Source organism: Rhinichthys klamathensis, unplaced genomic scaffold, assembly GCF_029890125.1.
Source record: "Rhinichthys klamathensis goyatoka isolate OS25496 unplaced genomic scaffold, OSU_Roscu_1.1 h1tg000040l_1, whole genome shotgun sequence".
Lineage (NCBI taxonomy): Eukaryota > Metazoa > Chordata > Actinopteri > Cypriniformes > Leuciscidae > Rhinichthys > Rhinichthys klamathensis.
In genome coordinates, this window is record NW_026606587.1 from 15,460,092 (window position 1) to 15,487,085 (window position 26,994).

The window sequence follows — 26,994 nt, forward strand, 5'->3', positions numbered from 1 at the left end:
AGGGTTTTGTTAGGAACACAACCGAAAACACACCTTTTAGCCATTTTCACCCGCAACTTCAGTTATTTATTGACAACAACGACTTCTTCTGAAGTTCAATGGCGGATGGTAAACCAGCTCAAGTGCTTTACCGCCACTAACTGGATAGGAGTGTGTAACGCCGAAATGAGAGGGGGGAAATAATAAAAACTGAGATATGTGTGAAACTTAAAGGTTAGTTCACCCAAACATGAAAATTAGCCCATGATTTACTCACCCTGAAGCCATCCTAGGTGTATATGACATTCTTCTTTCAGACGAGTACAATCAGAGTTATATAAAAAAAAATGTCCTGGCTCTTCGAAGCCTTATAATGGAAGTGGGTATAACGTTATATTTGTGGAAGTCCATCAAACCCTATCCATCCGTGATGATAAAAGTGCTCCACACGGCTCTGATGGTTAATAAAGGCTTTCTGAAGTGAAGCGATGCGTTCGTGTATGAAAAATATCCAATTTAAAACTTCAGGTCGACTTACGCCACAAGAGTGAACGGGCATATACACCTAGGACGGCTTCAGGGTGAATAAATCATGAGCTAATTTTCATTTTTGGGTGAAATATCCCTTTAACTCCAAGGCCCGCCCCGTTCCCACTAACGATAACTAAAAATATAACTATTAGTTCTGTTTATTATAAGCGCGTGCTTGTCTGCCGCTTTAAATGCTCGCGCTCGTTACAGCAGGATTGAATCTGATTGGCTGTCAATGTTTTTTATCGTTCATCAGCTGGATAAAATCTTTCTGAAAGTGATTCCAACGATATTGTTTCTCTGTGCCGTTGTATCTGTGGTGTCAACTCTACTATTCTTTAATATTGAGAACGATTTTTAGAACTATATCTTTATAGTTATCGCCCTTGGTGTAAATGGGCCTGTTAAACTTTATGGAATATTGCAGTATTTTGTGCAAATGGTTTATTCATGCACATCATCATTTTTTTATTTATTAATTTGCCTCCATCTTCTCTGATGACGTGTCTACTGGCGTGAGGGCGGGGCAACCTGTCACTCGCATGAGATCGACCAATAGCAAACTACAACCATCCAATCAACATTAAGCCCCGCCTGTTCTAGTAGCGTTTCACTCAGATATACGGCACAATAACTACCGCCAACTTAAGTTTATGATTTCATTTTTATATTCTGTAGAGTGAAGAAGCAGTTCTGCTGTCTCTGTTTGGCTGAAATATACACATCGCCCCGTTTCATGTTACAATTAAACGATGAACGATTAAGACCTAAATCAGCATTTTTCAACCCTGTTCCTGGAGGCACATCAACACTACTCGTTTCATATCTGATTCAACTCTTCGGCACATTAGTACACACTCAAAACACCTGAAATGAATCGGGTAATCAGATACGCAAGAATCCAAAGTGTGTGTTTTATCTCCGGGAACAGGGTTGAGAAGCCCTGGACTAATGAGCATTTCAGTAAACTCGAACTTCATATGGGAAATAATCAGACACACTATATTTGAGGAGTGACTTTCATAAACTCTGAAAAGATTATGGCATTGTTTTATCTGGTAACGGAAAGCTTGTACTCGCATCAATACATCACAGCTCTTTAAATAAAAGCAAAATGAATCTAAACATGCTTATGACAGGCAAACATGTAAGATCTCACTGTAATACAATACAAACAATGACCTAAATTATGGCAATAGTTTATTTGCACATCAACTCAAAAGACAAACCACTGTAACAGAGAATCCTGAAGCGTTTGCGAGTTCATTGTGTGTGATGCGAGTAAAGACTTGCTGCAATACTGGATCAACTTTCATTTGTGCTGAGGTTTTAAAATTCTCTATGATAATCAAAAGCAAACTGTACAAAAAAAGTTCCTATTTTTCTTAAGTGTAAACACAATAAGCCTTGTGCATGTTAAAAAAAAAATACAATTCCTGTCAAACGAGCAAACGATGAACTAGTTAGTGCGCAGGAACAGTTCATTCTACTTTTACTGATGAAATTAAACGCACCTGTTAAATGATCTGGTCTATTTCTTCTGCGGCTGACACAGAAACGATCACCAGAATGACGTCTTAAACTAGCCGATAACACAGAAATGTTGATTTGATGCATCTGACTTTAAATAAACCACTTAATATTTCATATTACGGTCTGCAATTTAAAAAAGCAATACACGGCTCCACAGAACGCGTTATCGAGGGGAAAATGTTTAGCTCTACTAATCTCTAATTTATGCACTTGTGATTTTTAGGCCCAAAAAGTGAGTTTATGAGAAAATAGGGAATAAGTGCACATCCTACTCTTCAAATCCAAATATAATTCAATATAACACTCAAACATACTGGTTTAACAGTAAAACACCACTGAGACTGGGATACTGGATCATATCCATACGCCGTAAATGAAAAGCAATTTTCCAATGCTTCTTATTGCACAAGTCCCTGAACATAATTGAAGTAATGATTGGCCGACGGGGATAAATCAGGATTCCAGCAGGAACATCACGCTTGTTGGGAGTGTCGATGGGTTGTTGCGTGTGTGTGTGTGTGCTCAGTGAATCTGAGACGGCTCGTGATGTGTGAGACTGTGGCTATAGCTTGATGTTGTTGAGGCCTTTAGAGATGCTCTGTACGTACGCCTCGTGGATCGCACTGAGGAAATGTGCGTCATTCTGCAAACAAATGAACACACACACACACACGTGAAGACTATGAAGCTGCACACAAAACTTGCCCTGACTGTTAATATCATTTACAGGTGAAACTTGAAAAATTTGAATATCGTGCAAAAGTTCATTTATTTCAGTAATTCAACTTAAAAGGTGAAACTAATATATTATATAGACTCATTACATGCAAAGTGAGATATTTCAAGCCTTTATTTGTTATAATTGTGATGATTATGGCTCACAGCTTATGAAAACCTTTTCACAATATTCAAATTTTGAATTTGGGGTTTTCATAAGCTGTAATCCATAATCATCACAATTATAACAAATAAAGGCTTGAAATATCTCACTTTGCATGTAATGAGTCTATATAATATATGTTTCACCTTTTAAGTTGAATTACTGAAATAAATGAACTTTTGCACGATATTCACATTTTTCAAGTTTCATCTGTATTATATAATTTGTTTGTTTTCTAAAATCACTTTCATAATTTAGAATTTAACTTGTGTTTGTTATTTATACAGTTATACTTTATTATAAGTTGCAGTACCTTTATTTTGAAGGATTGGTTCAAGTTTATTCATGTCAGATTCGTAGATCATGCAAGCAAGCGGCACCACAGACATTATGCATGTTCAGATAAAGCTTTATTCTCGTCACAGAGGACTTGAACGTTCGTGTGGGAGAATCAAAGACTATTTCCCTTTCTCGCAGCATGCAGCCAACGAGAGATTCAGGCCACATCCACACGAAGCCAGAGCTTTCCCTATCCGATCTTTTTTTTTGTCCTCGTTCTAAATTTTTTTTCGTAAACACGGCGTCGTCTCAAGAAATATATGCATACACACGAAACCACTGAAACCGATGTGGTATACATGCCAGACCAGTATGTGGCGCTGTAGTTCTGCCACAGAGATACACTAAACAAGGAGAAGAGGACTTGGAGCATGCGATAACCTTGCGAACTCTATACGAACCCCACACGACAGCAAGGCGAAGATGAAGATTGCTCCCCGCAGGAGCAGAAGAGTGTGCTTTAGTAAAGCGAATAGGCTCAGGATCTTCTGCAGCGCGAACACAAGCATATACTCCGCCTTTGTTGTTGCTGCTACGTGTGACGTAGCGGTGTGTGTGACTAATGCTGACACGTGGTGTGATGACATCATCGTGTCACAAAATGTACGGATTGGCCGTACACACGAAAACGCAAGGGTGTCGGTTTCAGATTTATCCACTCTGGGACCCGGTTTAAAAAAATAGCGGTTTCAGTGTCCCGAAACGCCAATACGATACAAAATGTGTACGTTTACAGTTTAACGCGTCTGCGTGTGGACAGGGCCTTAGTTTCTGTCGCCGTTTGGCTTGCTTAGTTGGGGACATTTAATTTAACATTTAATTTAATATTCAACAATAATACTGATCTGCTTGCATTGACACCATTATACAAGAACTGATCTGAGCTGGACGATGACATCACGGTTTAATCCAGAGCGGCTGTATATATATAAATGAACTAAATTAATAACTTTTTTACAAATAATACCGTATTTTCCGCACTATAAGGCGCACTTAAAAGCCTTTAATTTTCTCAAAAAATGACAGTGCGCCTTATAATGCGGAGCGTCTTATATATGGATGGGGAACACACGTTCACCAAGACGGAGAGACAGCGCCGGGCGACTTACGCCACTATCTGCCAATGGATCGTGGATGCCTGGGCTGATGTATCAGTCTCAACTGTGATCCGAGCTTTCACGAAGGCAGGAATAATCTCTTTATTCAGCCGGCTCACATACCCGTATTTACTTCCTGTTTTCGGCAGAAGTCCACAGTAGTTGATTGTCGAGTTCGCGCGCGCGCGATCAAACCTCCTCCGTGTGTTCAACATCTGATTCGGATGAACTATCCATTTGAGCTGATATTCCCAGAACACCACACAGCACCGTCATCGGCTGACAGTCTGAGTCTCCACTGTTGCTTAGTTACCAATGATCGCGCGCGCACTCGACAATCGACCACTGTGGACTTCGACCGAAAACAGGAAGAAAATGCGGGTATGTGAGCAGCTGGCTGAATAAACATCATTTTTATTCATATCTTTCACATTTACTGCAGTCAGATTCACCGTGTTCACTCACATGGCTGTGCACTTGTAATGACACATTAAGGTTGTTAAGAGGCTAAAAGCAGGTTTAAAACTTGTCCCGTTTAAGTCAACAGGGTGCAAATTTTAAAAAGAGGATAACTCGCCGTAGGCAACACCGATTTTTGTCGTTGTTATCTGTACTGACAGCACTCCAAATTTACAAAAAAATGAGCTCAATGTTAAAATTGACCGGAGTTTTCCTTTAACGTTTGAACAACGTTACCATGGGAGTGAACGGAGTTGGCAGAACGCTTAATAAAGTTTGACTTTATCTGACTGTTTTGTTGTCATTTGTTGACATCTAGTGGATGCATAACGCAAACCCAGTCAAACGTTTGACTGATCTTATGCGCCTTATAATCCGGTGCGCCCTATATATGAAAAATGTTCTAAAATAGGTCATTCATTGAAGGTGCGCCTTATAATCCAGTGCGCCGTATAGTGCGGAAAATACGGTAATACTTTTTTTAATAACTTTTTTTTAACAAAAATTAAACATCACTGAACTTGCTTAAGCTGGACTGTGATGCTATTTTCTTCTGGAAACAAACTTTGTTGCATTATTTCCCTGTTATCTCTGTAAAGCTGCTTTGAAACACTGTATTGTAAAAAGCGCTGTGTAAATAAATTTGACGACTTTTATTTGTCTGTATTTTGTGTCAGTAAAATGCCATTACATCGGTTGCACGCACTTTTGCACATAAACTTGAACCAATCCTTCAAAATAAAGGTACTGCAACTTATAATAATAAATAAATAATGTATGACTGTATAAACACACAACTTGAAGTGTGAGAGTTAGTACCTTGATGAGATGTATGAGTGTGTCCTGCAGCTGGTTGCGGTTGTAGTGGGCCGGGGGAAGGTCTGTGGGGGGGGGCGTCGGGGACAGGGGCTTTCTGGGGGGATCCGGGGTCTTGGTGATGAAATGCTGAAATACACTAGGAGACAGTAGCAGAGAAGACTCCTCCCCCTGGACGACTGGCCCCGCCTTCATATGACAGAGAGAGAGAGAGGGAGAGAGAGATTTTTAAAACACCTTTATTACAATACACAACCCCATACAATTCACATTTGAATCAAGCATCAATCAATTTAAAATACCAATCTTAAATTAGAGAAAAAATTATTCAACTATTTCACACAATACACCTTTACAACACCGAATTAGTAGAAACTTCATACGGTCATTAAATGGCATTGCTTTGTAATAATTAAAATCTATTAATATTCTAGATTTCACAGAATTACCTTTCTTGTAATGTAAATCGACCATTTTTGCATGACCTAATATAAAATTAAACACCCGACATTGATACTTGCGGCTCTGGCAATATTTGAAAACACAAACGAATGTCTTCTTTGAAAAACACTCATTAAAACATTTAAAAATGCTGTTTAAAACAATAAAGGTTTCAACCTTGAGCAATGCATGGAAGACAGACAGAGAGAGAGAGAGAGAGAGAGAGAGAGAGAGAGAGAGAGAGAGAGAGAGCAGATTTCCACAAAGGCGGAGCCTCAGGGCCACACCCACCTCTGATGTCATCACCACGGACCAATGGCAGTTTGAAGCGGTTTCGAACTCTAAACGAACTTTGTTTTGGCCTTTCGGTTTCACGTCTCTCAGGGCCTTTAACCTCGTTCTAATGTTGATGAATTAGGACTACTGAAATATTCTTAAAGGATAATTCCGGTATTTAACACTTTGAGTCTATTTTCTAGTTTGTTTTGGATGAACTAGAGTGGTGGACTTAGAAATTTTGACGATGGGTCCTGTCTCGACTTTTTTAATATTTTAGAATCGCCTCTGAGCGCTTCAGAGTGGATGTCTATGGGCATGCTCAAACATGTCCTTAAAACAACCCTTAACGTTCGTTTTCAAAACTGTGCAACTCACCGAGTGGTTAGTGGTGTTTGTTGATGTTCCAAAACAAGTAGCGTAGCGAAATACAGTTTCTGTCGTGTTTTATTTGCCATTTTTTTAAATCGCATTGATGTCTGCTGGAGGACTCAGTGCTCGTTGATATTACTGCGCTACCGGAAACGGAAAGGGGTCTGTTTACATTTGGTTGTAGTCTTTTCGCTCGGTTCTCCGTCTCTCAGAAGGCTAGCGTGAGCTGAGCAACTGCGGCAAAGTGGTTGTCGCCATCAAGTGGTCGGGGGTGGGCTAACGCTTCAGACTCAAATATCCAGCGGAAGTTTATACGCGGTTGTAAGGTATCTGAAAAAATAGTTCCAATATAGCAAATAACACGGATTGAAAGCATACATTGCGCCGATATATTTGTTTTTAATCATCAACAAACACCACTATCCACTCTGTGAGTTGCACAGTTTTGAAAACGAACGTTAAGGGTTGTTTTAAGGACATGTTTGAGCATGCCCATAGACAGCCACTCTGAAGCGCTCAGAGGCGATTCTAAAATATTAAAAAAGTCGAGACAGGACCCATCGTCAAAATTTCTAAGTCCACCACTCTAGTTCATCCAAAACAAACTAAAAAATAGACTCAAAGTGTTAAATACCGGAATTATCCTTTAACGAGCGACCGTGTGTAAGAGATTTCGATACCGATACATTGACTTCGATACCGTTTACTGAACGATACTTTTTCCAATACCAATTTTATGAAATACGTTTTTTAACGATTACATTACCTAAAAAACCCTTTGGTTTTATTATTTCAGTTTGTTGACATTTTGTACAGACTGGCGGGATATAAGCGCACGCATAAAGCTTGCAGCAAAGCACTGGCAAACGCAGCCTAATGATTATGAATGTGTCAGGAAAAAATACCAAGGAAACATTTTAATTGTTTATTAATGAACTAGTTCTGAGTTGATGTTGCCGACTCGTCATCTCGGCAGTGAAGTGAACGCGTGCCTATAGAGAGAAATGCAACTTTCATTTGGATTACATAATCAGAGAGTATTTGGGTTACACTTTATTTTAAGGTGTCAGTACTTAAATGTATATTTACACTGTAACAATGAGTGATATTAATTAACTACATGTACTTACTATAGGGTTAGGATTAGGTTGAGGGTTAGTTGCATGTAATTATGCATAATTTACTGTTATTACTACAGTAAGTACATGTAACGTGTGACAAGGACACTGTAAAATAAAGTGTTACCAGTATTTGTTTTCGATTCGAATTGGTTAGTTTAAAAGTAGACATTTCAAGCTTTCTATTTGCCCGTTTCTCACATCTATGAGGCGAATAGCCTATACGCTGAGATTCGGTTCATTTGTGACGCAGTCCGGCTCATTTGCAGTCAAAGACGGAGCAACTTTCCGCTCTTAAGGTTATTCCTTGCACTGTCAGAGCAGTAATTACCATGTCGCAAATATTGGATCGCGCGCTGTAGGAAACAAGCCTTGTGAAATGTAACCACACTTTTGATCTTTTCCACATCTTTTCCATCTATAGGGGTTGGGGCACTTACACACTACAGACAAGTGGTGGGGGAAAAAATCGGTTCTGTTCAGTATCGCGATATTTTGCGCACGCAATTATATCGATACAGTAGTTAATTATAAAATTATCTGTTTTACTTTCAGGTTTTCTCCATTGGTTTTCTCAGAGGTTATAATACTCTGATAATTTACATTTGCGTGGCACTTGTTGCGGTGCTGTGTTGTCATGCGTTCAAAAGCAGATTCAAATGAAAATGGCTTCACCATCACAACCGGCTGAACACAACGCTCCGTCTTCTTTCTAATCGAAAGTGTGGGTGAATTTCGGTTTTCATCAAAAAGCGTGTAGTAAAGACCTTGACATTATTTATATGATTATTCTCAGGTTTATGTTACTCTATTGCATTTAAATTAGTGCTGTCAAACGATTAAAATATTTAATCACACATTTTTATCTATTCTAAATGTCTCTTGATTTCTTTTTGTCCCATTATTTTTTCTCATTTTAATGCTCATCAACATGGAAAAGTGGATCGGCTTGCTTTGTGCAAATGTTTTTTATTGAAAACAACATTGGCATATACTGTGTTCAATTTCACACTAACATTCTCACTTGGAGCAAATAATCTCTCACACAATGTAACACTGTCCATCAATAAAAGTGTGAAAGAAATACTGACGAGGTCCTGATATTGACGAGGGGGCGGAGAATTCGCATCAGCTGTGTGTGTGTGTGTGTGTGCTTGGCCATCATCAAGTGGTATTTCAGACTGGACATGCTGCGATGATGATAGCTCAGTTCACAACGACAAAACACACAGATCACTTTGGTCTTGTCAATGGGACCATTTGGCAACTTTTTAAAAGTAAACTTTCCATTCAGAATCTTATTGGCATCCATTTCGGCGTCTCGTGCTCGTCATCCACTCAAAGCGTAACGTTAACCTACTATTTGGCCGGCTCGCAGATCCAAGCAAGTGTGTGCGGTGTGCCTGTTGTTTTGTTTCCGGTCTAGCTAGATCCGCTTGCACTTTGGTTGGCGAAGCAACAAAACGTCCTTGCCGCGTCCTGTTGCAAAAGCATGTGAAAAAAACTACAAAGTTTTCTAGGCCAAAAAGACCATTAATCACGCGATTATAAAAATTGACACCGTTAAAATGGGTTTGCGTTAACGCCGTTAAGAACGCGTTTAACTGACAGCCCTAATTTAAATAATTGTAAGTTATGTGCTGGGAGCTCAGCATTCATGTGAGAGGTCTCCAGTTCAGAGAATATGTCCTGTAATAAGGCCTGTTCACACCGGGACGAATTTCGCGTGCGATATTCGCCGACGTTTAACGCCTCGTGACTAAACAAAGGGCGCCTATGTGAGTGTGCACACCAACGCGAAAAACGGCACACGTAAAAGCGTCATTTTTTTAAAAACGCCTCGGGTTCGTTTTTTTGGTTTGACGCACCGCGTCAAAAACTATCCGACCAATGAGATTGGCGCTTTTGCTCACGTGTCTGGAGCTTCTGAAGTTACAGTAAAACACAACTTGGGGGCGCTCAGACACAAAACGGTCTTGCCGAGCACACATACGTAACGGCGAAGAAGATGCGCCAAGTAGCGTCTACACTGCCGGGAAGAAATAAGACGAGGAAGACGCAAGCCCAGATGAATGTAGAGCTGCTGGTCTCGTTGGTGTCGGAACAGAAAGAACTATATTAGAAACGCGACAGCGACTACAAAATAGGACTATTTCTGTTTTAAATTAAGCGCCATCTCATGTCAGGGAATGAATTTGCATGTTCACTCGGCTCAACGTCAGCGAAAATCGCTTGGGTGTGAACACAAAAAACGCATTGAAAAACGCTGACGGATAACGCGCGCCGATATTCGTCCCGGTGTGTCCGAGCCTATAAGGTCCTGTGTCCTGAATGTTCATGTTGTTGCACTTCAGTTAATGTGTTGAAGATAATGTTCACAGAATTAAATGTGACATTTGAAGTGAGTTGAGCAGTCTTATTTTCCTCATTTTTTTGTAATGCCTTTGAATAATATGGGGGACATGAATCGCAATATATCGCAGAATCGAATCACAATACTTGCTGTATCGCAATATGTTAAGAATCGCAATACTATCGAATCGTGGCCCAAATATCGCAATACTATCGAATCGTCACATTTTTGCCAATTCCCAGCCCTACCACAGACTCACATGTGAGCCACGACTCTAGGGGGAAACGAGTGTTTTTCCTTGATGTCTCGCCACAGCCAGTCATTCTGCATGCTAATTGGCTCACAGACGTTGACTAGATGAACCCCTTAGGCATCGAAATTTGGTACCGAACAAGACATTTTTTGATACTCGATATCGAGGCAATTCAGTCGGTGCCAAAAAAGTATTAAACTCGATTACAGGTTACAACAAACCATTGTTCACAATCTCAGGTATCACATTAGTCATGTCAATATACTGCCGCCAAACTATATATATATATATATATATTAAGGGTGTAACGGTTCACAAAATTTGAACTTGCGTCACGGTTCGGTACGTTTTCGATACAGCAAAAAGAAAGAAATGCCAGAGAAATTTCCTTGATTTAATTTTTTTTATTATATTTTTATTAAAACTAACATCATAAAGTATGATATTTTTCTTACTTTGAGCAATGATGGAGCTATACTTGACTTTTCTTAGGAGCATATGAAATAAAACAGCTCCTTGGACAAAATGAAATGTAATATTGTAGTAGTTATAAACAAAGGTTTATTTTAGTTCAGATTAACATTTGAGGGCAGCAATTGTATTCATAATGTCCAAATAAAACCGACATAATGTTACCTGAAAGCTTTATAGCCTAGGCTACTATTCCTGCCAAACTCCCATGGTTACAGTTATTGTTACTACAGTAAACCCATGGTGAATGTTGCTGATCTGTGGACACTGGATAGTTCATTCATGGCACAATGTTTCTTCCTGGTTTCCACGTCAGCGCTGTTTGATCCGTTAATAACAGAGAAATGCGAATGTTTCTCACTAGATCTCGCAGCGATGTTATTACTTCAGTGGCGAATGTTTTCTTCACTGGATTTGGCTGTGTAGTAACAGTGCTGATGATGATCGGCTCGCGCTGCATTGGTCCAAACTGATAAACGGTCCGTCAAACACACAATAACGACTAGCTCAGTTTCGTTCCGCTTACATTACATTTGCCATTTGATGTTGGGCAATGTTGTGGTCACACCAGCGTCTCTTACATTACGAGCGCGCTTGCCACTCGCGACGCGCCTACATTTGAAATAACGAAATTTTGGTCGGCAGGAAAAATGGTCCAACGAACCGTTCGGTTTAAAAATGCGTACCGAAAACCAAACCGAAAGCCTCGTACCGAACGGTTCAATACGAATACGTGTATCGTTACACCCCTAATATATATATCAAATTAGGGATGGCCCGATACCATTTTTTTCAAACCGATACGAGTACGAGTATTTACATTTGTGTACTTGCCGATACCGAGTACCGATACCGATATTTCTACCGCAAAAGTAATAGGCTCCCAGAAAAGAAGACGACTATTTTAGAACACAGGTTAGAAGACTGTTTTTATTTTCTTCTCTGCTTGTTTTAACAAGTCTAAAAATAAATAAAACTTAGTAAAATAATAAATGTATTAACACACAAACCACTGTTAATTTAACATAAAAGCAAGCAGGCTACTGCGTGCATGGTCTGGCATGACTGAACGCGCGCAAAGTGCGCTCCCTTAAATCCTAAAAAGCTGACAGTTCCTCGCGATCTCACACATCTTTGTTATTATCAATGAAGCTGACTGCACAATCAATCTTTCATAATATCCACAATTTGTTTGTTATAATTAGAGGATTTGCCAGCATACAGAATTCAGCACTGAATAAAAAAGTCCGTTTTGAGCGGTGAGGGGAGTCTATCTTAAATGCTTCTGATTGGCCATTGCGTTCCAGAAATCAACACATATGTCTGTGATTGGCTACATCGCTCAACGCTGTAACCATGTTATGAATAGAAACTCTGGCCTGTAAATCGTTTCTTTTTTGTTGTAGTTGTTCTTGTTGCTTTTCTGCAAGAGATGAATAAAAATCTATTAGTTTTTATGTTTTATTTATAGATATTTCTAGTTTGCGGGAGTCCCGCGAATCGTTTTATTCTCCCGTAACCCGCACACACAGAGTGAGTGCATTACCGCCCGCGCGCGCGCTCGGCCATCAGATCTATGATGCGTCTTCAGATGTTTAATTAGATTGCTGGTGTTAAACGATGTACTTTCTTTCCCTCCTCTCGACACCTTAGCTGAACATAACTCACAGTCTGCCTTGCTGTTGTCATCATCCCTTATCTTGAAATGAGCCCAAACCGCCGACATTATACTTTCCTATGCCTCAGTTCACCTCGACAAAGCACTCGCGGCGGCCAGTTTCGTTTTGCAAAATGTACGTGGTATCGGTGCGTGGTATCGGCGAATTTTTATGAGTACGAGTATGAGTATATTAGGACCGTATCGGCCCGATCCCCGATGCCAGTATCGGTATCGGGCCATCCCTATATCAAATCCTGTCAGTGTTTTCAGGAGTGAACTTACTGGAGTGGGTTTGACCAGAGCCAGGGACGGTGTAAAAGCGTTCACCTCTTTACTGTGCCGAAGAGAGGAAGAGAACGTGGGATGTGTGCGCGTCATTCAGAACACAAGACAAAATAAAGTGTTCTTGCAAACCAGAACATGGCAAAATAATCATTTTTACTCGATTGTACTATTTTGGTGATCGTTGGGAGCCAAAATCGAAATTCAATTAATTGCAGAACCCTAATAGAGAGCATCTATAAATAACCGCATCTGCTATTTCTGCTTAAATGAATAAAGAATAGTGCCGTACCATGAAGGCGTTGCTGGACGTGTTCGCCTGAGCCGGCGCTGGACTCTTCCCTGGGAAAGAGCCTGTAGCTTTGCAGCCGGTCTCTCTGAAGCTCTGTGGCGTGACCAGCGGGCCGGGCCTGAACCCTGGCAGGGGAACCGCTATCCCATGAGCCTCTGTGAGAGGACTCATATACGCAGGAGTTGGAGGACCAGCCGAACCTCGACGCCCCGTCTCCTGCGTGTGTGAAGCATTCGTTCTCGAGTCTCGGGTCTGGAACAGAGAGACCAGCGCCGGGCCGCCCGGGTCACAGGAGAGGAGAGGAGGACCGTACGCTGGGGACTGGGACTGGGACTGGGACGGGTCTTTGGGGAAAGAGCTGCCGAAAAGCTCTTCCACTGTGATCTGCTTCACGACTGAGTGACTCGACTGTGGAGGAGAAGCAGAAAGAGACACACTGTTACATTTATTTATGATTTTAATGCCATATCAGCAGCAATGGCTATTATTCATGGCTATCAACAGTATTTCAATTAAAAAAATTATTTATCATATTCATATTGTTTTCACTGTGTGCTGCATGTAAAATTAGCGTTATCTTGTCTTTATTTAAAAAAATATGATTACCAGTGCGCACGAAATTACCGAGTGCCCATATTACAGTGTTTACTTCCTTTTTATTCACATATTCATATACATTTAAACAATTACTTTATTTGTGAAAAATACTGTAATAGGATTGCAGATTCAAGAAGTTGCCATCTAAAGTATAAGCATGTTTATTTTAAAGATTTGTTTTCTAATTTATTAAATATTGATTACAATAAATATAAAGTATATATATATATATATATATCGGCCACCCTGCTCTCTAAGATATTGGCATCGGCCATCAAAAAACCAATATCGGTCTTTTGTGAACATTAGTGAACGAGTGTGAAGGACATTAGTGACATTAGTGAACGAGTGTGAAGGACATTAGTGAACGAGTGTGAAGGACATTACTGCCCTACAAAGGCAAAAGACCTTAACTCACCAGAGTGTGAAACTGAGAAAAATGACTTTAAAGTTTTTTTGTTGTCCAGCCAATTGTATGATAGGTAGGACAATGAAAATTTGCCAAGTAGTTGTCATAATGAATATATTTATCTACATTAAAAAAAAATTAGCTCAAACTTGACCTTTGACCCTTATTCGGAAGTTACTGTATTCTGCCTTTGCATTATCTGCAAAACAATCATGGGTCATACAAAGGCAAAATACCTTAACTTCTAATTTATTGACCATTTTGGCTTTTATCACTCTATACAAACATTTCTATGATAACAACTATAGCCTTAAAATAACATTTAGTAAGTTCTGTCTAGTAAGCAGGGCTTGACATTAACTTTTTTGCTCACTAGCCAATGTGGCTAGTGGTTTTCCAAAGTTACTAGCCACACAGCATTTTTACTAGCCACATTTTTGTTGTTGTGAAATTACCTGATTAAAGTTGACTATGGCGTGCTAAAATTTACTTGAACTAGATTTACAACCCTTTTAAATGTAAAACCACTGTACACACGCAAATCAAGACTAGGTATAACAATACAGGTCATTATCATTAGCTCTGATAAGGTTGTGTGTAAAGCTCCTTTAAAGCTCCTATAAAACCATGTATTAAGATGAAGACATAGCTTCTTATTGCATAATAAAAGTGGTGCATGGATGTAGAAGATTAATAAAAAAATATAAAAAACTAAACTGAAAAAACCTTTAGCATTAGAAACACTGTCTGTTTAAATATCAGAATCAGAATTACTTTATTGAGCCCCGATGGGAAATTCGTTGTTACAAGTTGCGTTTTCTGTGTCTTTGCACAGCAGAAACGTGTCTGACTGGTGTCTGCTGGTAACGTACATGGAGGGCTATCTCGGGATTCGGGCGTTGCAGCATAGACGGCAAAATAGGCTATAAGAATATTTCGTTCTGTATTGACAGGTGCAATATTTGATTTTTTTAAAATTATATCTGCATTTGCCAAAACCTATGGACTTTCAAACATAAAAATGCCATTTATTAATATGTGTTCGTGTCAACATGACATATTTTCCTATTCTATTTAGCCTGGAAACGCTTCCAACAGGCTTGCGTGTCGCGTGAGAAATAGGCGTCGGTTTTTTTTCTAGCATGCACGCGTTTTCGGCGCGGCTCGAGACGCGCGTCACGCAGGCAGTGTGCAAGTTCTAACCTGTTAACATGGGAGCCGAAATAAAAACGGACACACCACGCAGCTGAGACGCGCACGCCACGCAGCCAGTGCGCTTCAGATGCCTTTTGAAAAGACTACAATTATTCAACCCGCCAAAGTGGCTAGTTGAAGTGACTGTGTTACCCGCCACGAGCAAAATCCACCCGCATTTGGCGGGTTGGCGGGTGTTAATGTCAAGCCCTGCTAGTAAGGGTTAATATTACATCAATAGTTACAAAATATTACAAAATAAAAAAATAATGAGAAAGACCTTAACTCAGAGTGTGGAAATGAGAAAAATGACTTTAAAGATTTTCAGTTGTCCCTCCAAATTAATTATAGGTAGGACACTGTAAATCTGGCAATTAGATGTTTTAGTAATGAAAATTATCTACATAAAAAAATCTTGAGCTCAAACTTGACTTTTGACCACTATTTTAAAGTTACTGTACACTCTGCCTTTGCATTGTCAGCAAAAAGTGAGAAGTCATGCCAAGGCAAAAGGCAGTAACTTCCACATTATCAATATTTGGTTGCTGATCACCATTAACAAAATCATTATAGTAACACCTGTATAAAATCTAGTGATCATGGCATTTATTTTGTATGATTTACACTACATCTACTTATTGCTACCCTGTGCTTTGGTTGCATTCTGGTGGCATTATTTAGCCTGGATGCCAGCCCGAACCCCGCCCACAACATGTTTTGTTCGGGAAGTTCGGTCTGGACTCGCTCCATTGAGGAGTAATTATGACCGGTTCAGAAAACGTCGGGCCAATCAAATTGCCAGGGCGGGCTTTATACGATGATTGACAGATGATCTGCAGTTACACGTCATTGAAGAGCGCTTGGGTTGAATTCGTTTACAGCAAAGATAACTGCCGCTGGAGAATTGAGATTTCACGAGTTCACACTTACAAGTAAGTCAGATAGAATAAATGCCTATATTATATTACTTGTAAGTGCGAACTCGTGAAATATGACGTGCTGTCTGAGGAGAGGGCTCCGTGATCGGCATTCAGCCCGAACCGAGAGTAACGTTACTCCCCCGTATTCTAAATAATAGAAAGTGAGCAGTCGGGGTGGTGGACGAGAGATGCTGAAAAACTGTCAAGGAGTGTTAGGTGAGTTGACTGGAGTGTTAGGTGAGTTGACTGAGTGATTATGCTTCCTCTCAGGCTGATAGGGTAACGTTAGACATGGTATTGTTTGATGACAAGTTGATTAGAATGATTATTTGAACGTGCTCCTCCCGAACTTTGTTTATGAAACATCATGTGTAGTGTAGATTATGCCATCGCGTCTGTTATAGAAGATATCGACAGCGCATTGCTTTTAAAAGAGGAACAGAGAACCGCGATAAAGGCATTTGTCGGTCGGAAAGATGAATGAAGAACATGCGTCATTTACTCCGTTGCTCTGATTGGTTGTAGGTCTATCCAATTGAATGGAGAGGCATTTTCTTTCCTGGTACGGTTGAAACACGCCCCATAATCACAGCCCAATGGATCAATTTCAGACTCATGTTCTTTCTAGAATATGAGTATGACGAAGTCAGGCTAGGCATTATTAATACATGAGATATGGCAAAATACCTCCATAGCGGTAAGATCTTCAATTGGTACCGAGTGGCATAAGACTTGATAAACGCGCGTTCAAAATGATCACGATAAAACAGGTCCTCGCGCACATTCGACCCGGGGACTCGTTTATAGTAGCTATATTCGTGATCGAAGGTGTCATGCTCCTCGTACGTTCACGAAAAGTACGAAGTACGAACGCAGTGCTTTCCATCTTGAGACTCGGTGGGGAGCGCGCTCTGGACTACCTAGACGACTAATGCATTTATAGCACAACCTTCTGTGTTCTGCGTCTTTTCAGTAGCGGTGGTTTCAGCTGTCTGCCCTATTATTGTGCAGTGCACTTCGCTCGTCCCGCGGATTTATTCCGGACAGTGTGATTGTAGGTACAACCCGCTTGTAACAGCTTGTCTGATGTTGTATGCACCAGCAATTCTTGCTTCATTATGTTGTATGCACCAATATACCGTTGTTGCTTCATTATTATCACTCCCTGTGACATATTAGTCCCGCGTCGGCCCGACTGTGTTCAGGGCGGAGCTGAAGGCGCCGGTGAAGTTTTGGCACTCTGCCAGCTATATGCATGATTGTTTCAACCAGGTCCGGTACCCGATCTGGGTGAGGCGGGGCTTTAGTTCTTTGTTGTATTCACCTGCTACGGCGTGTGTAACATTTTTTCTGTCAACTCTGCATATATCATTCGCGATGGATAGCCTATCGCACGTTTGTCGATGGAGCGGGTTCAGACCATACTAAATGTTCTGACCGCATTTGTGCTGGACAAAGCTCTGAGGACATCAGAAGTTACAGGGACTGATGGCAGCTGTACAAAGTACACCGGCTACATCGTAATTTCAATTTTAATGGAGAGCAAAACAAAGGCAGAACACCGTACAATCTGAAAGGTAGCATTATTTGATAGAACGCCAGCACCGTAACTTCATATTGACGCGTGGCTAAACAAAGGCAGAGTACCGTAACTCAAAATGAGCGTTCCAAAACAAAGCCAAAGAGCGGTAACTGGTGTTACGGTGTTCTGCCTTGGTTTCTCACGGGCTTTTGGAAGTTACTGTTAAGACAACCCATTATTTTCTCGAAAAAACGACGGAATTGACTCAAGATACTTATCCACATGATAAAGGGGGTCTTGAATGTGCCAAAAATATAAAAAACTAATTTGACCAAACACGAAGTTACGGTCTTTTGCCTTTGCACGGCAGATTAGAGGACATTAGTGAACGAGTGTGAAGGACATTAATGAACGAGTGTGAAGGACATTAGAGGACATTAATGAACGAGTGTGAAGGACATTAGAGGACATTAGTGAACGAGTGTGAAGGACATTAGAGGACATTAGTGAACGAGTGTGAAGGACATTAGTGAACGAGTGTGAAGGACATTAGAGGACATTAGTGAACGAGTGTGAAGGACATTGAAGGACATTAGTGAACGAGTGTGAAGGACAATAGTGAACGAGTGTGAAGGACATTGAAGGACATTAGTGAACGAGTGTGAAGGACATTGAAGGACATTAGTGAACGAGTGTGAAGGACAATAGTGAACGAGTGTGAAGGACATTGAAGGACATTAGTGAACGAGTGTGAAGGACATTGAAGGACATTAGTGAACGAGTGTGAAGGACATAAGTGAACGAGTGTGAAGGACATAAGAGGACATTAGTGAACGAGTGTGAAGGACATTAGAGGACGAGTGTGAAGGACATTAGAGGACGAGTGTGAAGGACATTGAAGGACATTAGTGAACGAGTGTGAAGGACATAAGAGGACATTAGTGAACGAGTGTGAAGGACATTAGAGGACGAGTGTGAAGGACATTAGAGGACGAGTGTGAAGGACATTAGAGGACGAGTGTGAAGGACATTGAAGGACATTAGTGAACGAGTGTGAAGGACATAAGAGGACATTAGTGAACGAGTGTGAAGGACATTAGAGGACGAGTGTGAAGGACATTAGAGGACGAGTGTGAAGGACATTAGTGAACGAGTGTGAAGGACATTAGAGGACATTAGTGAACGAGTGTGAAGGACATTAGAGGACGAGTGTGAAGGACATTAGTGAACGAGTGTGAAGGACATTAGAGGACGAGTGTGAAGGACATTAGTGAACGAGTGTGAAGGACATTAGAGGACATTAGTGAACGAGTGTGAAGGACATTAGTGAACGAGTGTGAGTGTGAAGGACATTAGTGAACGAGTGTGAAGGACATTAGTGAACGAGTGTGAAGGACATTAGTGAACGAGTGTGAAGGACATTAGAGGACGAGTGTGAAGGACATTAGTGAACGAGTGTGAAGGACATTAGAGGACATTAGTGAACGAGTGTGAAGGACATTAGTGAACGAGTGTGAAGGACATAAGAGGACATTAGTGAACGAGTGTGAAGGACATTAGAGGACGAGTGTGAAGGACATTAGAGGACGAGTGTGAAGGACATTGAAGGACATTAGTGAACGAGTGTGAAGGACATAAGAGGACATTAGTGAACGAGTGTGAAGGACATTAGAGGACGAGTGTGAAGGACATTAGAGGACGAGTGTGAAGGACATTAGTGAACGAGTGTGAAGGACATTAGAGGACATTAGTGAACGAGTGTGAAGGACATTAGAGGACGAGTGTGAAGGACATTAGTGAACGAGTGTGAAGGACATTAGAGGACGAGTGTGAAGGACATTAGTGAACGAGTGTGAAGGACATTAGAGGACATTAGTGAACGAGTGTGAAGGACATTAGTGAACGAGTGTGAGTGTGAAGGACATTAGTGAACGAGTGTGAAGGACATTAGTGAACGAGTGTGAAGGACATTAGTGAACGAGTGTGAAGGACATTAGAGGACGAGTGTGAAGGACATTAGTGAACGAGTGTGAAGGACATTAGTGAACGAGTGTAGAGGACATTAGTGAACGAGTGTGAAGGACATTAGTGAACGAGTGTGAGTGTGAAGGACATTAGTGAACGAGTGTGAAGGACATTAGTGAACGAGTGTGAAGGACATTAGTGAACGAGTGTGAAGGACATTAGTGAACGAGTGTGAAGGACATTAGTGAACGAGTGTGAAGGACATTAGTGAACGAGTGTGAAGGACATTAGTGAACGAGTGTGAAGGACATTAGTGAACGAGTGTGAAGGACATTAGTGAACGAGTGTGAAGGACATTAGTGAACGAGTGTGAAGGACATTAGTGAACGAGTGTGAAGGACATTAGTGAACGAGTGTGAAGGACATTAGTGAACGAGTGTGAAGGACATTAGTGAACGAGTGTGAAGGACATTAGTGAACGAGTGTGAAGGACATTAGTGAACGAGTGTGAAGGACAATAGTGAACAAGTGTGAAGGACATTGAAGGACATTAGTGAACGAGTGTGAAGGACATTGAAGGACATTAGTGAACGAGTGTGAAGGACATTAGTGAACGAGTGTGAAGGACATTAGTGAACGAGTGTGAAGGACATTAGTGAACGAGTGTGAAGGACATTAGTGAACGAGTGTGAAGGACATTGAAGGACATTAGTGAACGAGTGTGAAGGACATTGAAGGACATTAGTGAACGAGTGTGAAGGACATTGAAGGACAATAGTGAACGAGTGTGAAGGACATTGAAGGACATTAGTGAACGAGTGTGAAGGACATTAGTGAACGAGTGTGAAGGACATTTGAAGGACATTAGTGAACGAGTGTGAAGGACATTAGTGAACGAGTGTGAAGGACATTGAAGGACATTAGTGAACGAGTGTGAAGGACATTGAAGGACATTAGTGAACGAGTGTGAAGGACATTAGTGAACGAGTGTGAAGGACAATAGTGAACGAGTGTGAAGGACATTGAAGGACATTAGTGAACGAGTGTGAAGGACATTAGAGGACATTAGTGAACGAGTGTGAAGGACATTGAAGGACATTAGTGAACGAGTGTGAAGGACATTAGTGAACGAGTGTGAAGGACATTAGTGAACGAGTGTGAAGGACATTAGTGAACGAGTGTGAAGGACATTAGTGAACGAGTGTAAAGGACATTAGTGAACGAGTGTGAAGGACATTAGTGAACGAGTGTGAAGGACATTAGTGAACGAGTGTGAAGGACATTAGTGAACGAGTGTGAAGGACATTAGTGAACGAGTGTGAAGGACATTAGTGAACGAGTGTGAAGGACATTAGTGAACGAGTGTGAAGGACATTAGTGAACGAGTGTGAAAGGACATTAGTGAACGAGTGTGAAGGACATTAGTGAACGAGTGTGAAGGACATTAGTGAACGAGTGTGAAGGACATTAGTGAACGAGTGTGAAGGACATTAGTGAACGAGTGTGAAGGACAATAGTGAACGAGTGTGAAGGACATTGAAGGACATTAGTGAACGAGTGTGAAGGACATTAGAGGACATTAGTGAACGAGTGTGAAGGACATTGAAGGACATTAGTGAACGAGTGTGAAGGACATTAGTGAACGAGTGTGAAGGACATTAGTGAACGAGTGTGAAGGACATTAGTGAACGAGTGTGAAGGACAATAGTGAACGAGTGTGAAGGACAATAGTGAACGAGTGTGAAGGACATTGAAGGACATTAGTGAACGAGTGTGAAGGACATTAGTGAACGAGTGTGAAGGACATTGAAGGACATTAGTGAACGAGTGTGAAGGACATTGAAGGACATTAGTGAACGAGTGTGAAGGACATTGAAGGACATTAGTGAACGAGTGTGAAGGACATTAGTGAACGAGTGTGAAGGACATTAGTGAACGAGTGTGAAGGACATTAGTGAACGAGTGTGAAGGACATTAGTGAACGAGTGTGAAGGACATTAGTGAACGAGTGTGAAGGACATTAGTGAACGAGTGTGAAGGACATTAGTGAACGAGTGTGAAGGACATTAGTGAACGAGTGTGAAGGACATTAGTGAACGGGTGTGAAGGACATTAGTGAACGGGTGTGAAGGACATTAGTGAACGGGTGTGAAGGACATTAGAGGACATTAGTGAACGGGTGTGATCATCAACACCTTCTCCTGTTGAGCTGCTGTGATCTCGTCTCTCTTCTCCTGTGACGGCACAGACTCACAGTTCACCTCAACCTCTCTCTCTGTCGACTGACTCTAGAAACACACACACATTATTAGTCACTATTTATCTACACATTTTCTTCTGTCTGATGACGGACAATCTCTCGAATTAAACATAAGCTGATAATCGTCTCTAACTATATGATATTAGAGATGCATGATACATATCGGCCACCATCGGTTCATTTTAATGTTATCGGCCCGATAAGAAAATTTGTTCGATATACTAAAGCCGATAAATAATGGATTATTTCCTTCAGCTGAGACGCTTCAGATGCGCACTGTTCAACATGATGGGTTTGAATTGCTTGGAATATGATTGGAGAAAAAAGTCTGTCATATCGGCTACATAACATGATCATGAGAACAATATAATTGTGTTTGGGACGTGGCTTTACTGGTGAGACTTCTGTTTTTGCTCACAAAAACGATAAAAAAATTTGGATTTAGATTTATCGGCCAATATATCGGTTATCGGCTTTCAAACATAAAAAATTATCGGTTACCGATATCGGCCAATATGTTCCTATCAATGTATCCCTATATGACCAAATCTTTTCTATGATAATGATATTTATCACAATATACACTTGAACTTGGAATGCACACAAAAATGTTTACTGTCTAGAGTAGACTATGCAGAACGAACACACACACACACACACACAAATTCCCATTAAAATGAATGTGGGTCATATAGCGGGGGCAATGGGTTTTTATTTCTCAATTTTTTCAAATAAAATTCAATCAGTCAAAATGCAGACCTCACACACACACACACACACAAAATAAATGGTGAACTTATAACAGCATTTTTTTAAGCTGTAACAACATTTTTCATTTCTGAATTAAAATCAGGATTTTCAAATAAATATTCTTCAAGGTTTTACTTGTTTTTCGCCCTGCTGTCCACCATACCAATTTAAATTATTACAATATCTGACACTTCAGTACATATAGAAAAGCTTTAAAACATTGGAAAAATTACAAGTAAAAAATACTAAAACTTTACCAAAAAACTATTTTATAATGTCTAAATAGATATCTGAATGCATATCAATAAATCAAAACAGACTTTAGGCCAGAGAAGAGCAGCTCGTTTGCTCCATATAGACAGAGCTATAAAGCCATCTAGTGGCAAGAGTCATGAAATATCATGTTATATTAATATTTTTCCACAAGAGGTCGGCAGAAACACCCAATGTGAGAGATTTAAAATCTACAAGGAAAATGCATGAAATGATGAGTTACTTTGAATTTAAGTTGAAAGAATGTGCTTGAATTGTTATTTATAGATAAAATCTAGTAATTTAAAAGGTAAATAAAATAAAAAAATAAAAAACTCATTGAAAAAACATGTTATCAAAATGAAATGAGCTTTCTAAACAACAACAACAAAAAATTATAATTTTAGGGCTTCGGGTCATTGTGACCCGTGAGGATTCGTTACAAAGCTGCGAGTAAAGGATGAGAGTTAAAAAGTTCTGACCAGTCTTGAGGACAAGAACGTAACGACTGAGTTATAAGACGAGTCTAAACCCGGCCTCATACCCTGTGGTACTCCTCTTTGGCCTTGCTGAGCAGCTCCAGGATATCTGTGGGTTTGGTCTGAACCAGGCCGTTGGTCCTGCCACTCGAGCCTCTGTCGGGAGACACACACTGCGCTCGAAACGCCTCCTGCTTCACGATCCTACACACACACACAGGGCACCCCTCAGATACACACATTACTCGGATCACTCGCAGGTTTCAGGGCGAGTGATGCTGATTTATGAGTGATACTCACTGTAGCATGAGCTGTGCGATCCGCTGGCAGTCGGCCTTATCGTAGAACCAAATACTGTAGATGCCCACTAAAACACACACACACACACACACACACACACACACACACACACGAAGAAATGAAGGAAAACTGCTCTTTCAGCAGAGAAACAGACATTTAAACACAAACAAAATACGTGGACGGTTACGCAGAATATAATACACAAATATGGGGTGCAACAATATATCGTGTCACAATATATCGCAATAAAAAAATGCAACAATATGTATCGTGGATAGTTCAATAAAAAATAAAATAATTTTTCTTTTTTCAAGTTTTAGTGTCAGTACTGCATTAAACTACTATATACAATGTTGATTATAATGTATAATAATGCAATGGGGGAATATTTGTGGCTCCTGATAATGCCAAATATCTAATGTTACCAGTAAAAAGTGGCTACATTATTTTACATATATCTAGTCAGTGTCAGAGAGTGCAAGCATATTCGTATAATGCAGTAAAATATTTGCATAATGTATTCATATTTATGTAGTAAAAACAGCTCAGTTTTATTTATTTTAATATGAATCAATGAGATTTGTATAACAGTATAGCAGATACTGACATAAAATGCATATAAATATAAATATCAGTATACCTGCCAATAATTATTTGTCTTTGTAAGATATTTAAATGCTTAGTTGTATGATCAAAACATATAAAGCAATGCAATACAATGACGATTGAGAAATAGACGTTCCTCAAAAGCCTGATAATCATATTTGATACTAATTATTTTTCTAATAAATGATGGAAAATCAAGTAAAACCAAAGTTGCTTCAGTCCAGTGAGTGTTCATCTTGAAATACTACTAACAATATCAATATTATTATTATATTATATATATATACCATATTATTCTTATATTCACTTGACAAAAAAAAAATCAAGTAAACGTGAAGCACGAGCTAAAGGAGGACGTTTGGACAATCATACTTAGACTTTTACTAGATTAAAAGAAAAAAGTCTAAACTATAAATCAGACGATTGAGTGCGACAGGTTTATCAGCATCATGTTGACCAACACGAGGCCTTATAGGGTTATGATACGGCAGGCCTTATAGGGTTAATGTTGACTGGTCTGGGCTTCCTCGCTGCAAACGAGGGATGAACAGTGTGTGTTCCTGAACTTACGGTTGCCGTTCCTGTACAGAAGGAAAGGGTCCTGGAGCTGGAACTCCAAGTCTTTATTAATGGGCTCCACTAAGTTTTCTGTACTCAAACGATTCATGATTGTGAAGCCATGATGGGGAGACGCCGACCTGCGGACAAACACACACACACACACATATTATGACTGAACTACAGATTAATGTGTGACTAACAGAACAAGCTTCAGTTCCTGCCAGTCGACGCTCACCTGGCGTAAACAAATAATGTGCCTTCAATCTCAGTCTTCTCCTGGAGTGAGAGAGAGGAGTTAGTTTCAGACAGATCTCACATTCAGTACGAACTGATCTGCTAGTGAACGCACACACACGCTGCGATCTTTGGAAGCCCCTTTTACCAAAACAAGGAAAAAACTGCATTATGACATAAAAAAATCATAATTATGACATACTAAACCACAATAATGACAGACTAAATTAAATATAATGAAACTAAAAATCTAATTATAAACATACCAAGTCATGATTATGAAAAACCATCAAAATTGATTGAAAGTCATGATTGATTAAAAAAAATTGACATTTTAACATACTAAGTCATAATTATGATTTTTTTTTTAAATCTAAATAATAACATACTAAGTCATGATTATGATTAAAACGTCGAAATTCTAATATACTGAGTCATGATTGATATAAACAGTATAATTAACATGTCAAGTCACTGATTAAAAAGTTAAAATTATGATACCAAGTCATGATTATGACATAATAAACCATCAAAATTAAAACATACTAAGTCACAATTGATTATAAAGTCGAAATTTTTACCTTACTAAGTCATGATTATGAAAACAAAATCAAAATAATAACATACCAAGTCATGATTATGATTAAAACGTTGAAATTCTAACATACTAAGTCATGATTATGACAGATCAAGTCATGATTGATTTAAAAAGTCGAAATAATAACATACTAAGTCATGATTATGACAAAAATCGTCGAAATTCTAAAACACTCATGATAATGACATAAACAGTCATATTTATGGCATAAGAGATGGAAAACGAAAATGATGACAGAAAGTCCGACTTTTATCTCATAATTATGATTTTGTTTCTTCGTGGTGTAAATGGGCTTCCATAGATATCGATTTTATTTGCAGAACTTTATTGCTAGACAGAATGTGATATTAATTTTACTTTCAGATATAAGCTGATCATTAAACTGTTTATCTAGGTGTTAATTGCTAATTCATAACATTTGTGTTCCAGCAAACCCATACGCTGGCAAAATTCCGTCGTGTGAATTTATATAAACATGCATTAGACACCAGACTCTGGGCTTGTGACGATGTTATTAGCATTAGCCACTGCAGGCTAAATGACGCACGCGCTGATAATAAGGCAACACGTTTAGAAATCTCACCCATTCGTTTGCTTTGGAGTTGAAAGTATAGAGCGCGACCTGCCCGGTGACATCCAGCAGTTTGACTATATAGGGATCATGCTGTTGTAGAGCCGCGAGACTCATCAGATGCCCCGCTTTATTCACACACTCCATCTTCACTGCGACTACACGGAGCACATTCCAGGACACACACTTCCGGTTGCCGTTTTATTATTATGCACGTGCTTCCGCCAGAGTTCGCTCATAGTTCCGCGCTCAAACAAACACTAATGCCCCGTTAAAACGGGCGTTGTATAATGCTAAAATTAATCTGTATTTATCTATGGAAGATTAAAAAAATAGCTTTGGTAACTTAATTCTGACACACTAAATCAGTTATGCTACGTGTTGAGTAAGTTACTCTTAAAAAGTATTTAATTATGATGACGTCTTCCACCGTTGCATTACTTGTTATATTAGCTACTAATTACATTATAAATCTCATGTCAACGACAAGGACATGAAACTGCTTTTACCTCTTTCAAATAAATAATATTGCCTAAATTATTCTTGAACTGACCATATTTAAAGGGAGAAGCTTACATTAAAAACATACATTTTAACATTAGACGTTATATTTTGATGTTAAAT

General features: G+C 39.8%; 1 protein-coding gene across 3 annotated transcripts; it reads right to left on the bottom strand.

Annotated features, from left to right (window-relative positions):
• Positions 1 to 2,256: 2,256 nt before the first annotated feature.
• Positions 2,257 to 26,557, bottom strand: dcp1a (decapping mRNA 1A). 3 transcript variants are annotated; one of them, XM_056246944.1, is made up of 10 exons: positions 26,383 to 26,557; positions 25,203 to 25,243; positions 24,977 to 25,104; positions 23,801 to 23,867; positions 23,566 to 23,704; positions 21,955 to 22,047; positions 13,153 to 13,560; positions 12,861 to 12,914; positions 5,638 to 5,823; positions 2,258 to 2,686 (listed from the first exon to the last, which is right to left on the bottom strand). In XM_056246944.1, exons 1-10 carry the CDS (start codon positions 26,515 to 26,517, stop codon positions 2,606 to 2,608), a joined length of 1,332 nt encoding a protein of 443 aa, XP_056102919.1. In that variant the 5' UTR covers positions 26,518 to 26,557; the 3' UTR covers positions 2,258 to 2,605. The 3 variants fall into 3 exon arrangements, with proteins under 3 accessions (XP_056102920.1, XP_056102921.1, XP_056102919.1); XM_056246945.1 differs by lacking the exon at positions 12,861 to 12,914 and having other exon boundaries at positions 2,257 to 2,686; XM_056246946.1 differs by lacking the exon at positions 25,203 to 25,243 and having other exon boundaries at positions 2,257 to 2,686; positions 26,383 to 26,556.
• Between the last annotated feature and the right edge of the window lie 437 nt (positions 26,558 to 26,994).

Bases quoted from the DNA above. Each gene is read 5' to 3' on its own strand.
- dcp1a (XM_056246944.1), bottom strand. From the start codon at position 26,517: ATGGAGTGTGTGAATAAAGCGGGGCATCTGATGAGTCTCGCGGCTCTA. The intron at 23,868-24,976 runs GTAAGTTCAGGA...TGTGTGTTTTAG, and splicing joins TCTGTACAGGAACGGCAACC to TGGGCATCTACAGTATTTGG. The intron at 13,561-21,954 runs GTGTTGATGATC...TCTCCTCCACAG, and splicing joins CAGCAGCTCAACAGGAGAAG to TCGAGTCACTCAGTCGTGAA.